General features: G+C 41.0%; 1 protein-coding gene across 1 annotated transcript; it reads left to right on the top strand.

Annotated features, from left to right (window-relative positions):
- Nucleotides 1–1,014: 1,014 nt before the first annotated feature.
- Nucleotides 1,015–16,166, top strand: blzf1 (basic leucine zipper nuclear factor 1). Its single transcript, XM_061974737.2, has 6 exons — nt 1,015–1,142; nt 5,531–5,985; nt 6,057–6,256; nt 9,205–9,333; nt 13,842–14,064; nt 14,130–16,166. Exons 1-6 carry the CDS (start codon nt 1,124–1,126, stop codon nt 14,316–14,318), a joined length of 1,215 nt encoding a protein of 404 aa, XP_061830721.2. The 5' UTR covers nt 1,015–1,123; the 3' UTR covers nt 14,319–16,166.
- Nucleotides 16,167–16,348: the final 182 nt, after the last annotated feature.

The following is a 16,348-nucleotide window of genomic DNA, read 5'->3' as shown; positions in this document are numbered from 1 at the left end:
CAGGATGCCACCCGATCGCCTCCCTCGGGAGGTGTTTAGGGCACGTCCAACCGGTAGGAGGCCACGGGGAAGACCCACGACACGTTGGGAAGACTATGTCTCCCGGCTGGCCTGGGAACGCCTCGGGATCCCCCGGGAGGAGCTGGACGAGGTGGCTGGGGAGAGGGAAGTCTGGGCTTCCCTGCTTAGGCTGCTGCCCCCGCGACCCGACCTCGGATAAGCGGAAGAAGATGGATGGATGGATGGATGGATATTACTGTTAACCAAACTATGAATAATAAAACACGCCAAAACATGTGTCCTTTTATCATAGCTACACGTATGACAAAAAACCGCGTGTAAATCAGTGGTATTCAGTGAGGTAAAATGAATTAAATGCGCTGACAGTTCATTGCTCCTGCCAAATGAATTGCACTGAGTGGAGCGGATCACCACTCCAAGATGGCGGGCCCGCGCCAGTAGGCAGTAGCCCTCCATGCTGCGTACCCTTATAAGATATCTATGGTGGTGAGGATTGTTCCCGTGTTTTACCTCTAAGGCTGCAATCTATGCGACATTTCTCCACTTAGTTGATGTATTATGACCAAAATGTATACATTGTATTCCTATATAGGTATTTAATAAACCTTTAAATCGTCTTGGACTTCAACACCCGTCCATACATATTTTTATTAAAGAACACTCACCCTGCCAGTCTAAGTGTAGGGTTTACAACTAGAAGCCCCCAACGCCAACTGTTTCCGGCTGTCCGGTGACAAAATAAACAACTCAATTGCAGAATGGTCTGTAATCCCGAACACAAGCTGTATAAGATGGTAAGCACAATTTTTGGTTAAGTTATCACGAATAATGGACGTTTTGGGGCAGTTTCTACCGCTCACGAGTGAATAAGCTCACAATGAAATGAGCCTTGTAGCTTAGCTAGCTAGCCTACCTGACGTTATCTTATCGGCACGTGACTGTTGTTAAAAAAACAAAACTACTTTTATTGAACTTACAATCGATGAAAAGTCAGCAAACATCTTCTTGTTTTCTTTCAGAGTGTATCTTAATAGGAATTGCCAAATTCCACCGGACCTCTGTCTACTTTGACGCTCAACCATTTAAACAGCTGACCTCCACCATGACTGCTGTAATCAGGGGTATGTATATGTGTATATATATGTAGATTAGGTACGTGTAAAAAATGTTAAATGCTAAATATCTCAAAGCAATTGATAGTAAGTAAGTAAGTAAATTTTATCTATTAAGCGCTTTTCACAGATAAAATCACAAAGCCATCCATCCATCTTGTTCCGCTTATCGGAGGCTGGGTCGCGGGGGCAGCAGCCTAAGCAGAGAAGCCCAGACTTCCCTCTTCCCAGCCACTTCGTCCAGCTCTTCCCGACGTGTCCTGGGTCTTTCCCGTGGCCTCCTACCGGTCGTACGTGCCCTAAACACCTCCCTAAGGAGGCGTTTGGGTGGCATCCTGACCAGATGCCCGAACCACCTCATCTGGCTCCTCTTGATGGGAAGGAGCAGCGGATGGCAGAGCTTCTCACCCTATTTCTAAGGGAGAGCCCCGCCACCCGGCGGAGGAAACTCATTTCGGCCGCTTGTACCCGTGATCTTGTCCTTTCGGGCATAACCCAAAGCTCATGACCATGGGTGAGGATGGGAACGTAGATGGTAAATTGAGAGCTTTGCCTTCCGGCTCAGCTCCTTCTTCACCACAACAGATCGATACAGCGTCCACATTACTGAAGACGCCGCACCGATCCGCCTGTCGATCTCACGATCCACTCTTCCCTCACTCGTGAACAAGACTCCGAGGTACTTGAACTCCTCCACTTGGGGCAGGGTCTCCTCCCCAACCCGGAGATGGCACTCCAACCTTTTCCGGGTGAGAACCATGGACTCGGACTTGGAGGTGCTGATTCTCATCCCAGTCGCTTCACACTCCTAGACTCCTAAAATCACAAAGCGCTGTACAAAACATAGGTAAAGTAAAACAACAATTCAATTTCAAACAACAGCGGCAACATCATAAAAAGGATACAAAGTGGATTAAAGTTCATCATCATCATTTCTTTTTATTCCTTTTATGAAAATGCATATATACAAGCCACTGTTTTTTGTTTCTTATACATTTCCATGATCAGAAAGGAGCAGATGGAAGAATAATATTCTTATATTTATCCGCCCCCTTTTTAACACAAATTATTTTAGATGACTTTATCACTGTTCCCTCCACCAACACCCGAACTTTTTAAATTTTCGTTTAAGCATTTTCACAATGACACGTCCAATCAAAATCAAAAATCAGTTTGATATAATTCCAGTTGTCTCTTTTTTGGAACTCTTTTTTTTAAATTCAAAGATATTCTTGCAACTTTTGAAGTCTTTCTTTAGAGAATTCCCTGCTTTCACACCAGCAACGACAAGCACATTTGTTTCAAATTTGTTGTTGTTTAAAGTCATGTGGTTCTCATCTTAAGACTTAATTAAAAGGTGCATTAACTTAAAGCTTTACTAAAAAGAGAAGTTTTCAAATGTTTCTTCAACGTTTCAACACAGTCAAGATCACGGAGGGACTGGTGCAAATTGTTCCAGAGTCTGGGAGCTATAGCCTGGAATGCCAGGTCTCTACGGGTTTTAAAACGAGTTTTCGGGATATTTAGAAGACCCCTGGCCATGAATTGATTAACGTGGACCCCGACTTAAACAAGTTGAAAAACTTATTCGGGTGTTACCATTTAGTGGTCAATTGTACAGAATATGTACTTGTGGAGGGGGGCGTGGCCTGCGGACCTGCAGCGAAGCGGGGTGTGCCAGGACTCGCTTCGAGATCAGCGACAGGTGATTAGATACCCAAGCCCAGGTGGGCCATCTACGCACCTCAAGGTTCAAGGTTCAACTTTATTGTCCCCGCGGGGAAATTTGTCTTGGGCACAGTGCATCATTGCTTTCTTAACATACCCAAAAACAACAGAACAAAAACACAAGCACAGACACAACCACAACCATACAACTAACATTTAAACATCAGAACATGGAGCTTGATAGACATAGGTGGCACTTTGATGTCGGCATAAAATCTACAGTATGGAGATAAAGATAAAGTACCAGTGTGCATTGCACTAGAGCACATGGATAAAGTGCTGTGTGCTAAAGTGCTTAGTTCTAAAGTGCAATGTGCTAAAATGCTATGTGCTAAAAAAGTGCTAACTTATGTATTAACATTCTATTGCACATTGTTGGTCAGCTTAATGGAGGCTGGGACAAATGATAATTTAAGGCGGTTAGATTTGCATAGTGGGACCCGGAGTCTTCTCCCTGATGGCAGGGTTCCATATTCAGGGAAGAGTGAGTGTTGTCGCTGATTTCGAAGCCGGTCCTGGCACACCCCGCTTCGCTGCAGGTCCGCAGGCCACGCCCCCCTCCACAGTACTGTACTGTGCAATCTACTAATAAAAGTTTCAATCAATCAAAAACAGGAGGCTGCGTCTTGAAGACTAGGGGCATAACAAGTCAGTGATGTACTGAGGGACCCCACCATGCAACGCACAGAATGTCAGGACTAAAATTTTAAACTCAATGCGGAATTTAACTGGAAGCCAATGAACACTGGATAAAACGGGGGTGATATGGGCTGTTCTGGGTGCACCGGTCAAAAGTCCGGCAACCGCATTTTGTATAGACTGAAGCCTCTTTAGCGTTGACTTGCTGAAAAGGGTGAAGAGAGAATTGCAACGGTCAATGCGAGACGAAATGAACGCGTGAATTATAATTTCGAGATCCAATTTTGACAACAAATTTCTCACTTCAGAAATATTTCTGAGATGATAAAAACAGTTTTTGGTCAGTTGACGACAGCGACCCTCCAAAAACATGGACCGATCCAACACAACCCCAAGGTTTCTGAGGCTGCTTTTAACAGATGCACCCAGAGCACCAAGAGAGTTCCCGATCAGGGGGATCTTTTTATCTGGAGCAATGATCAGACTTTCCGTTTTGTTAGAATTTATCTGGAGGAAATTTGAGAACAGCCAGTTTTTAATACAGGATACACACTCCTAGAACTCAGAATTACAAAGACATTGGAAACAACTTTTCAATGGTACTCAAACCATTGTGAGATAGGCCCAATATTGAAGGGGAACTGCACTTAAAAAATTAAAAAATGCCTGTCATTTACAATCCCACAATACTAATTTTAATGCATTCTAAATTGTAAATAAATGTTAGCAAAAATCCAGCTAACAAATGGCGATCCAAACACATCCATCAAAGTTGTATATACGCACTGTAAGTATATATGTAATGTAGGGTTGTCCCGATACCAATATTTTGGTACCGGTACCAAAATAATTTCGATACTTTTCGGTACTTTTCGATACTTCTCTAAATAAAGGGGACCACAAAAAATTGCATTATTGGCTTTATTTTAACACAAATCAGCGGCGAGAGCAGACTTACCGTTTTCAATGCAAACCGGAAAATGGTTGAAAAACATAATAAAACGGCATTACGAGTGAATAATTGTGCATTAGTATGATACTATCTAACCATAGTGGGGTTTTTTTCTGGAAGAAACGTTACACAGTTTTCCTTTTTACACGCTGCTTTTTTTTTTACACACAATTTTTTTTCCACTAATTTTTTTTTACGCTTGATAGTTATTCACTGAATTTTTCTACGCTGATTTTTTTAACACTCAATTTTTACACACTGAATTTTAAAACACTATTTTGATAAACTGAATTTTTAAACAGACCATTTTTTTTAATTCATTGAATTTATCAGCGTCCGCATTACTGATGACGCTGATATCAATGTATCGATCCGTTGTGGTGAAGAAGGAGCTGAGCCGGAAGGCAAAGCTCTCAATTTACCGGTCGATCTACGTTCCCATCCTCACCTATGGTCATGAGCTTTGGGTTATGACCGAAAGGACAAGATCACGGGTACAAGCGGCCGAAATGAGTTTCCTCCGCCGGGTGGCGGGGCTCTCCCTTAGAGATAGGGTGAGAAGCTCTGCCATCCGGGGGGAGCTCAAAGTAAAGCCGCTGCTCCTCCACATCGAGAGGAGCCAGATGAGGTGGTTCGGGCATCTGGTCAGGATGCCACCCGATCGCCTCCCTCGGGAGGTGTTTAGGGCACGTCCGACCGGTAGGAGGCCACGGGGAAGACCCAGGACACGTTGGGAAGACTATGTCTCCCGGCTGGCCTGGGAACGCCTCGGGGTCCCACAGGAAGAGCTGGACGAAGTGGCTGGGGAGAGGGAAGTCTGGGCTTCCCTGCTTAGGCTGCTGCCCCCGCGACCTGACCTCGGATAAGCGGAAGAAGATGGATGGATGGATGGATGAATTTATCAGGATAATTCTAATGTACAAAAATTCAGTTCACAAAATTCGAACGCTAAAAATACGGTACATAAATCCAGTGTCCAAAAAAGGCTTTTGTAATAAAGACATCAATTAACCTCCATAGTATTTATTGTTGAGTGCCTTGACATGTTCATGTCTGCATCCCGCTGCTGTTCTTCCAGAATCTGCCCGTGTCCCGGTCCGAGTAGCTGGTGATGGCATGGAAACGGAAAAAAACCCCTCCATTTTGGAGGTCAGCACAGACAAGATGCCAGTCTGCCTGGCATCTCTTCCGCCTCTGAAGGCAGCAAGCCCCAAACGTAACACCAAATCTTCCCCACCTCCTCCCCATGTCGCCCCACAACCTCTCGGTGTGCTCCACCTGGGCAAGGTGTGCAGGGAGGCCTGCACCGAGGTGGAGGCTGTAAGGATCCTTATCCCTCGTGCTGCCATAAGTAGAAGTCGCCGTGCTGCTGCGGTGAAAGGAGACGCGGGGCAACAGGCGGAGGAGCGAAGTTCATCCCCGCAGCCTGTGGTGGAGGACTGGAGAGGCCAGCTGGAGAAGCTTCAGAACTCCGAACGCAGGCTGTTGCAGGACAAAGAAGGCCTGTCTAATCAGCTGCGTGTGCAAACCGAGGCAAGTCCCGCATGAAGTCCTTTGCTTTTGCACAGGTAGGATTAATGCCCTTGTTTTATTATACATGACAGGTCAACCGAGAGCTCAAGAAACTGCTGGTGGCATCTGTGGGCGATGACCTGCAGTACCAATTTGAGCGTATGGCACGTGAGAAGAACCAGCTCATTCTTGAGAATGAGGTTCTGGGTCAGAATTTGTCGCACACGGCAGAACAGCTGGAACGCATGAGTATCCAGTGTGATGTGTGGAGGAGCAAGTTCCTGGCCAGCAGGTATGAAGCAGATGTGGCACCTGATTTTGTTTGAGAGCACGGGTGTCCAATGTGCGGCCTAGGACTTGTTTTTTTATTGGGCCGCGACACATTCTTAAAGGGGAACATTATCACAATTTCAGAAGGGTTAAAACCATTAAAAATCAGTTCCCAGTGGCTTATTTTATTTTTCGAAGTTTTTTTCAAAATTTTACCCATCACGCAATATCCCTAAAAAAAGCTTCAAAGTGCCTGATTTTAACCATCGTTATATACACCCGTCCATTTTCCTGTGACGTCACACAGTGAAGCCAATACAAACAAACATGGCGGATAGAACAGCAAGGAATAGCGACATTAGCTCGGATTCAGACTTGGATTTCAGCGGCTTAAGCGATTCAACAGATTACGCATGTATTGAAACGGATGGTTGTAGTGTGGAGGCAGGTAGCGAAAACGAAATTGAAGAAGAAACTGAAGCTATTGAGCCATATCGGTTTGAACCGTATGCAAGCGAAACCGACGAAAACGACACGACAGCCAGCGACACGGGAGAAAGCGAGGACGAATTCGGCGATCGCCTTCTAACCAACGATTGGTATGTGTTTGTTTGGCATTAAAGGAAACTAACAACTCTGAACTAGGTTTACAGCATATGAAATACATTTGGCAACAACATGCACTTTGAGAGTGCAGACAGCCCATTTCAGGCGCGCTAAGAACATATATTTTTCCACGATTTCAGCACTCAGGTTAACCATACCTAAATTGACACAAAATACTGCATTACACAAGACTACCCGAATGGAAAAAAAAAAAAGTTTTTAAGCTAAATTATTGGTAAACACAGTTTATGTATAATAATTACGTAAAACCGCGAGTAATAAAGTTTTCATCAATTAATATATTCTGTAGATATACCCTCATCCGCTCTCTTTTCCTGAAAGCTGATCTGTCCAGTTTTGGAGTTGATGTCAGCAGGCCAGGGAAGCTAGGGTCGATATTCTTCTCTTGATCATCTTCGGTTCATTCTTGCCGTCTCTGTCGTAGCATAGCTTTCGTCGGTAAAGTGTGCGGAACAAACGACTGACCATTTCGTCGGCTTTCCCCACAGCCTCGTATTTTGAACAAATTTCGTCTAATTTCTTGCCACTTTCGCATCTTTGGGCCACTGGTGCAACTTGAATCCGTCCCTGTTCGTGTTGTTACACCCTCCGACAACACACCGACGAAAGTGAGAAAATGGCGGATTGCTTCCCGATGTGACGTCACAACGTATATATAATTCGCCAAAATTCACCCATTTAGAGTTCGGAAATCGGTTAAAAAAATATATGGTCTTTTTTCTGGAACATCAAGGTATATATTGACGCTTACATAGGTCTGGTGATAATGTTCCCCTTTAAAACAAAATAAAAACATCCTGGATTAGAACATTACACCCAAAAAATTGAATACGCAATGTATGACTCATATGACTGAAGTGTGTCAAATTAGTTAAAAAAGTAAGCATGCTATCAGTTAGCATGTGTCAAGTGCCAAGTGATATGACTATGGAAGTGTTTGGCTGCAAAGTTGGCTAAACAAGTTAGCGTGCTCATGTTAGTATGCGAGAACGTTAAAGTTAGCAAGTTAACTATAAGCATTTGTCAAGTCCCAAGTTATGTGACTGTGGGGTGTTTGGCTGTTAAATTGGTTAAAAAAGTTAGCATGCCCCAATGCTATATTTAGCATGCTAAAAGTTAGCATGTGTCAAGTACCAAGTCCTATGACTCTGAGGTGTTTGGCTGCAAAGTTGGCTAAAAAGGTTAGCATGCGAATGTTAGTATGTGTCAAGTACCAAGTTATATGAGTATGAGGTGCTTGGCTGTAAAAATTGATTAAAAAAAGTTAAAATGCCAGAATGTTAACGTTAGCCTGCTAACAGTTAGCATTTGTTAAGTACCAAGTTCTATGACTCTGAGGTGTTTGACTCGAAAATTGGCTAAAAAAGTTAGCTCGTCAATATTAGCATGTGTCAAGTACTGAGCTTTATGAGTCTTGGGCGTTGGACTGAAAAATTGGCTAAAAAAAGTTAGCATGCTAATGTTAGTAATAATAATAATAATAATAGATTTTATTTGTAAAAAGCACTTTACATTGAGTAAACAACCTCAAAGTGCTACAGTGTATTAAATTAAAAAAAATAAAAATAAAAACTAGAACAGCCAAATAGCTAAAACTAGTATGCATATATCTAAAAAAGGCTTTTCTAAAAAGAAGGGTTTTTAAGCCTTTTTTAAAAGCATCCACAGTCTGTGGTGCCCTCAGGTGGTCAGGGAGAGCGTTCCACAGACTGGGAGCGGCGGAGCAGAAAGCCCGGTCTCCCATTGTTCGTAGCTTTGTACTCGGAGGTTGGAGGAGGTTAGCCTGTCCGCAGCGGAGGTGTAATGCTTCCTGAAGCTGAGCCAATCAGTGGCCACGATACTGAACAGTGCGATCTAATTGTTTTGGTCTCGCCTAGTGGCTAATACTACTGTAGTATTGTTATTTTTAGTCCATTTAGTCATTTTTATGCCGGAAGATGCTTAACTTAAGGCAACAATTATGTAGAATTTGCTTTGTTACCCATAACACAAAGCTAAAATATGGATTTTGTGTTCAGATAATTAAGCGTATGTCTGTTTTTACAGCAACATCAACTGCAATTTTGCCCTCAGGAATATTACTATTATTTTTATTCATACATTCTAATGACATTCAATACCGCTGTGATAACACTCAGTTTTAATTGACAAGGCTTGTGCCATTTTTATTATGGTGGTTGTAGCTTGCAGTGTTGAGGGAAATCTGTTACAATTGCACTCAATACTGAGCATTTTTTGTTACCATCATTCTTGTTTTTGATCTAATCAGTCATAAATCATGGACACAATACAGAATGCCATAATTGCCTGCTGAATGAACACGAGGCTTCATTGTGTCCACAGAGTGATGGCGGAGGAGCTGACAAATGCCAGAGCGGCTCTGCAGCGCCAGACCAGGGAAGCACAAGGAGCCATTCAAGACCTTTTGTTAGAGCGAGAAGAGTACTCCAGAGAAATGGTGCTCACTCACAGGTAACGTTCATACTGCGGGCGCCACCACACACTTAATGGCTTGAGTAAAGAAATTCAAGATCGTACACGATCATACTTAATCCCACGGTGCACCCTCCATTTTGTCGATGAGGAATTCGCAGGCTTTTTTTTGGTGATTGTTCAGGCCTAAAATGACTGAATTTGCGGCAGCTTTTTCAGAAAGTTGCAGCAAAAGTTCAATGTTTTGAGGCTTGTTTTTTTTCAATAACATTGAATTATCTTGTGATTTCATGAATCTGTTATCCATGTTTTTAAATGTTGCTTGTAATCTTGACCTTTAAAAAGCACAGGATTGCAACACAATTGGAAATTCTATTGTATATTCATTGTACACAATACAGACTAAAAGTAGACACTAGATGGCAATAGAAGCGTCTATAATTGGAAAAAGTTTTGGGGCTGCGCATAATTGCATGGAATGGTTGAATTTGCGTTAATTTGCGCAATCTTAATGTTACAAATTACTGGGCAATATATTCATTTATAATTTTGCCCACTATCCTCAACCCTTAAGTGAGACAAGAACTCAAGTCTTTCCCTTTTCTGTGCCTTCTAGATAGTAAAAAAAAAACTGCTACCACAAGGCGCAAGGATTCACTTATCCCGCCTATAAAGCCCTCTAAAACATATATATATATATATATATATATATATATATATATATATATATATATATATATTAGGGATGTCCCGATCCGATATTTGGATCGGATCGGCCGCCGATATTTGCCAAAAAATGCGTATCGGCAAGGCATGGGAAAATGCCGATCCAGATCCAGTTTAAAAAAAAACAAACTCCGGTCCGTGTTTTCTAACGCACCTATTTAAATAATACATTCCACTTTTCTGCTGCTCCCTAATTTCTGTTCCGCATTTTCCAGCACACCTTCAACACATCCACAGGTCTGTGGATTCTCAAGCAGTTGCTTTTAGCTGCTGGCATTACACGACAGGCTCTTCTCACTCTTTTCTGTGTCTCCCTCTCACAGACAGCAAGCGCACCTTCTTACACATGTCACATACTGTCACGTCATACGTCACATACTGTCACGTCATACGTCACATACGTATACGTCCTCCCCGAGCAGAGAGGTAGCAGCATGGCTAACGTTAGCTGTGATGCTAGCGCAGCCGTGTGACCAATGTTCCCTCTAAGGTGCGCGCCTGTGCGCATAGCAATTATATGCCACGCACAAAATCAAATAAAAAAATAAGCGCATAACAATTTTCGACACACGGACACGACAGAGAAAACAGTTTTCGTCATCATTGTTCAAATATTGTAACGTCTGTCGAGGCGCTTATCTCCATTCGGTGCCACACGCCCACACCATCAAAATGCCGAGGCAAACATTTCCACATCAAATTTTTTGTTGTGATTTCCTTCTCTGCATGAAAGTTTAAAAGTAGCATATATTAATGCAGTATGAAGAAGAATGTTTTAATGTAGACATGCAAGCCTTGAAAGAAAATTCTGAAAATCAAGACTACATTTCCTGCAAATGGATGCATTTCTCCCCTATATTTTAACTTTAGATTTATTCTCATATCAAACTCTTTTGGCTGTCTTTTTGACACTTACATCCGGCGCCCCCCTCCACACCCCGTATTATAAATAATGTAAATAATTCAATGTGATTATCTTGTGTGATGACTGTATTATGATGATAGTATATATCTGATAGTATATATATGTATCATGAATCAATTTAAGTGGACCCCGACTTAAACAAGTTGAAAAACTTATTGGGGTGTTACCATTTAGTGGTCAATTGTACGGAATATGTACTTCACTGTGCAACCTACTAATAAAAGTCTCAATCAATCAATCAAAACACATAGAATCATCATACTGCTGTGATTATATGCATCAAGTGTTCATTCAAGGCTAAGGCAAAATATCGAGATATATATCGTGTATCGCAATATGGCCTTACAATATCGCAAAATTTAAAAAAGGCCATATCGCCCAGCCCTAGTTCAATGATGCCATTTCTGTTTGTCATGTATAATTTTGTCTATTTTGTGTTTATCCTTGAATAAACAGGTCAGTTTCTTGTTACCAACCATTGTGTATTATTCAAACTCCCCTAATTCAGCTGGCTAGTTGTTATCAAGAGTACTAAAACCCTTTTCAACATGATTCTGACAACTAAGTAGGCTAAATAACTTTAAACTTTAATACATGCTCGGATAGGCCAGTATCGGTCAGTATCAGTATCGGTCAGTATCGGTATCGGATCGGAAGTTCAAAAACAATATCGGTATCGGATCGGAAGTGCAAAAACCTGGATCGGGACATCCCTAATATATATATATATATATATATATATATATATATATATATATATATATATATATATATATATATACTGTGTATATATAGATGGATGTATATACTGTTTATATATGTGTATGTATATATATATATATATATATATATACACACACACAACGAGCTGGTCTGAGAAGTAAAAGAGGAGCGATGTTCATATGTTGTTAATATTCAGTGTTTTATTGATCATAGTAAATATTGTAAATCCCACTTTCTTTATTTTAAATGTACATTCTGGGTGTCCCATTCAGTAAAAAAACTGTAAAATTCCATTCCGTTTTTTTGAGGTGGTCTGTTTTTAGAATTCTATCGGACTTTGTGACTTTTGGTATTGGACCCAAACACACATACTGTACAGCAGATTTTTACAGCTAAATATGTATATATCATTTATACATGCATACATGTTGGCCTCCCAGACACATTTTTTCTCTCAATGTGGCCCCTCCGAGTCAAAATATTTGCCCAGCTCTGCTGTATGACCACCAGTATTATAATCTGCTATACATCAAAACTTGGGTATTTACAAAAGTGGAGCTAAATGAGGTTGTCACTATATTAATAACATCGCTCAATGTTGTGCAGTTCTACACCAATGTACACCTGCCAACTACTCCGGTTTTCCCGTAATTATTACGGTTTTCATCAACCTATTCCGGGTTACGGTTGCAGTGATAAAAAATACGGTTTTTCATTAATTAAAAAAAATTTTTTTTTTTAAAGTTTTATTCACGAAATCGCGTAACAACAATGACAATCGACACTGCTTCCCGTAACTTCCTATCGAGCCTTTCCGAATGCCATGCGCGAGGCTATTTATAGCACCGCTGCCAAGCACGAGGCACCTGTTGCCATTGTTTCCAAACGAGCGAACGATCATGGAATCAGCCGGAGAAAAATCGCAAACGAGTCTTAAACCGAAAAGAAAACTGCAGTCATTCCGTGAAGAATATTCAAAAGCCTATCCGGGAATAATTATCCGTTCCAAAAAGGGTGAAAACTACGCGAATTGCACCTTGTGCAGACAAGATTTTTCGATCGGACACGGAGGAATTAGCGATGTAAAAGACCACGTTGGGACAAAAAAACACAAGTCTAATGCCGTTGCTAGCGATACAAGTGGAAAACTTTCAACGTTTTTCGGATTTTAGCCACAAAAAGGTAATGACACCAATGTTATCTATTGGAATTGTTTAGTACTGTTATACTGTTAAAAGTGTTTATACTAGTTATGCTTTCAAGTCCAAGTTGAAGAAATCTTGTTAAATGTTGAGAGCATAACTACCAAAATACAGAAGTATGTCCTTAATATTTTTGCAGTGCTATTTCTGTTGAAAAGTTAAAATGATTACATTAGAGATGTGATGTGCCACTTTTCAAGTGTCTGATGGCTTAAATTAATTTTCATTAATTTTTCATATTTTGAATTCTTTTGAAAGGCTTACAAAAAAAAACTACTTTTGAATTGTAATTCCATGCTATTGACAGGACTATTAATTTTAATGAAGTTAGCTTACCATGTTTACAGTATGATAATTGTGATAGAAATGTGAATTTTAGGCACAGAATATTTTTTACAATTGAACAAGGCAGTAGATTATACAAGCTTGGACAGAAAGTTAATAATGACACCAATTTTATTTTTAATGGAATTGTTTAGTACTGTTTTACCATTTGTTTACTGTAAAAAGTGTTTATACTGTTTATACTTTCAATTAACAAATTGAAGTCTTGTGAAAGGTTGACAGGATAACTGGCATTAACTGTCAAAATAATTTCAAACTATTGAAGTTAGCTTACAGAATAAACATGTCAATCAACCCATATGATTTTTGCTGTAATATTTTTGTTTTGAAAAGTCACTGTGACTGATAGAAAAGTGATGGTTTTAGCAACATTTTAACCTGTCTGAATGCTAATAATCATTTTGCGTCAGGGGGCGAACCTGAACCCCCCACCAGGACTTTGTCCTGGACCTACCGGGGCCTGCGGCCCCTGGACCCTGGCTACTAGGTTTTTCTGATTTCAAAAGTTGGCAGGTATGCCAATGTACGCTGTGCACATGGATACTACTTTTCACAGACGTTGGCCTTGACGAAGTCCTTTCCATCTCTATTCCACTGACTCGATGCCGTACCTTCTTTGTCGGCAGATCTCTGGAGCAGCTGCTGGTGTCTCTGCAGTGGGGCCGACAGCAGACGTATTACCCCAGCGCGCAGCCGCTCGGCACAGGGGAGCTGGCAGCCGCTAATCATAAGCTGGCAGACACCATCAACTCTCACCTGTTGGGCAAGAACACCAGCATTGCGGTGAGAAGCAACAGCGCAGCGTCTGAGCAACTCTGCAGCACACCTGCCGAGAAGATGGCTGAGAAGGTAGGGACACATTTGACATGTCTTATTTTGAAATCAGATGCTCAGCTTGTTTTTTTGCGTCGTAGGTGCTGAAGAAACTGGACCCAATCTCCCGCGCAGAAAACCAGGCGGAGTCGGCGCTAAGTGACTCGGCTCCCTCAAACTTCCTGAGCAATAACAAGAAGAGCATCGGCAGGTTCCACCCGTACACACGCTATGAGAACATCACCTTTAACTGCTGCGAACGCTGCACTGGAGACATCCTGGTGTTGTAGACGACAGCTCGTTGGATTTAATCACTTTTGGGGCACATTATTCTCAAAATAACCCATTTGCTGTATTTTAAATGCCAACAACACGTGCTGTCCAAAGTGTCTCAGGTCACGGATGAGAGTGTTTGTACTTTAGGTCAAAAATTTCATAAAATTTTCCCTGATCAATTATATTTTCTTAGGGGAATACTGTACATACTATCATCTATGACAGGCGTTTCCAAACTTTTTGACCAAGGGCGGCATAACGAAAAGTCAAAGTATACGGGAGCCATTTTGATATTGTTTTATTTTGTTTAAAATAAATGCTGGAAACAGACATATTACATATAGACAGATAGATTAGATTAGATTTTATTGGTCCCCTTGGGGAAATTCATTGTCACTGCCGTACATTTAAACACTAGACATTACACATCACACAAAAAAAAAAATAACAAAAAGACATCATACATGACCAACACACATTTACAGGCTTGTCAGACAGGTCGACCGGGCCTGCTGTTAAGGGCGGCTATAGCTGCAGGGATCAGGCTTTTCCTGAGGCGGGCCCTCCGGAATTTGATTGTTCTGTACCTGCGCCCTGATGGTAGTGGGATGATGTATTGGTGTAGTGGGTGAGTGATATCCTGGACTATTGTTTTTGCCAGTCGGGTGATGGACCTGTGGTTTATGTCTGAAATGTTGGGTGTGGGTAGGCCGATGATTTTAGCTGCTATGTTTGTAATGCGTGTGAGTTTGGTCCGGTTGGTTACAGAAAGCATGGTGAAAAAATGACAGATGACATATTTAAGACAAAAAACTTGTGTTATATGGGACGAAGTGTACTTTCATTAGTTATTTCTGGGGTGTCCAAAATGTGGCCAAAGGGTCATTCGCAGACCAAAGCTCCAGTTTTGTTGGCCCGCAACATACTGACTTAAAAAAAACAACTAAAAATGTAAGAAAAAGAGGGAAACAACAATGTAACGAGGAAAAAGATGGCCTTTTGATACTCACAATACAATTTGTCACCTATACCAGTGGGGACCGGTACCGGTCCGTGACGCATTTGCTTCTGGGCCGCACAGAAACATTAATTAATTTATAAACTACCGCATTTTCTCTGACTTAACTTTCGGCTGTCCCACTAAACACACCAATAAGCTTGTTAATAGTTGTATATTACAACTCCTTTGTTATAGTACATGTGTTAATGTGCCAGATCGGAGCTAATTTGTTGGCTGTTTTTATCTGCCACACGTACAAAGCCGGTCCGTGAAAATAATGCATACATTAATCCGGTCCCTGGTGAGAAAAAGGTTGGGGAACCCTGACCTATAACACAAAGCTAACACTTAAGTTTTGATATATAGTGTGTTTGTAGCATTCATTTATTTTTACAAATTAAAAAAAATATCAAAATGTCACCCACATACCGGTACTTAGACTTTCATGTTTTGTACTACATTTTCAGCTTTTTTGCTTAACTTTTTTACAGTTTTTTTCCCCCCCCGACAAAATGTTGCAGGCCAACAAAACTCAAGCTGCGGGTCGCACTTTGGGCACTTTTGATTTATGACATTTAGGAACAATTGCGTGAACTGAAGTGTTATATTATGTTAGGGCGGCAGCGATTAATTTGACTAGTAAAAAATATTTGATCCAAATATTCGTAGAAGTTTTTAATGAGTATGACTATTAGAAATGGATCAAAATCGGACCACATGGAGTGCCTGTAACTTTAAATCAAAAACGTAGTTTCCGCTTAGCCGCTGCAATAGAGCGTTCATGAGAGTGGTGGTGTGTGGGGGCTGTGATCTTCTTTTAAAACTCTTATTTAAAAAGGGCAATTTCAATGATGAAGATATAATAATAATAATAATAGATTTTATTTGTAAAAAAGCACTTTACATTGAGTAAACAACCTCAAAGTACTACAGTGTATTAAAAAAGATAATAAAAAATAAATAAAAATAAAAACTAGAACAGCCAAAATAGCTAAAACTAGTATGCATATATCTTTAAAAAAAGGCTTTTAAAAAAAAGAAAGA

This window comes from Nerophis lumbriciformis, linkage group LG15 (assembly GCF_033978685.3).
Source record: "Nerophis lumbriciformis linkage group LG15, RoL_Nlum_v2.1, whole genome shotgun sequence".
NCBI classification, from domain to species: domain Eukaryota; kingdom Metazoa; phylum Chordata; class Actinopteri; order Syngnathiformes; family Syngnathidae; genus Nerophis; species Nerophis lumbriciformis.
The sequence above is the reverse complement of the archived record's forward strand: the minus strand, read 5'-3'. Positions and strand labels throughout refer to the sequence as shown.

Coding starts and splice junctions, on each gene's coding strand:
- blzf1 (XM_061974737.2), top strand. Junction 5,986..6,056: donor AGCTGCGTGTGCAAACCGAG/GCAAGTCCCGCA, acceptor TATACATGACAG/GTCAACCGAGAGCTCAAGAA. Junction 14,065..14,129: donor CCGAGAAGATGGCTGAGAAG/GTAGGGACACAT, acceptor TTTGCGTCGTAG/GTGCTGAAGAAACTGGACCC.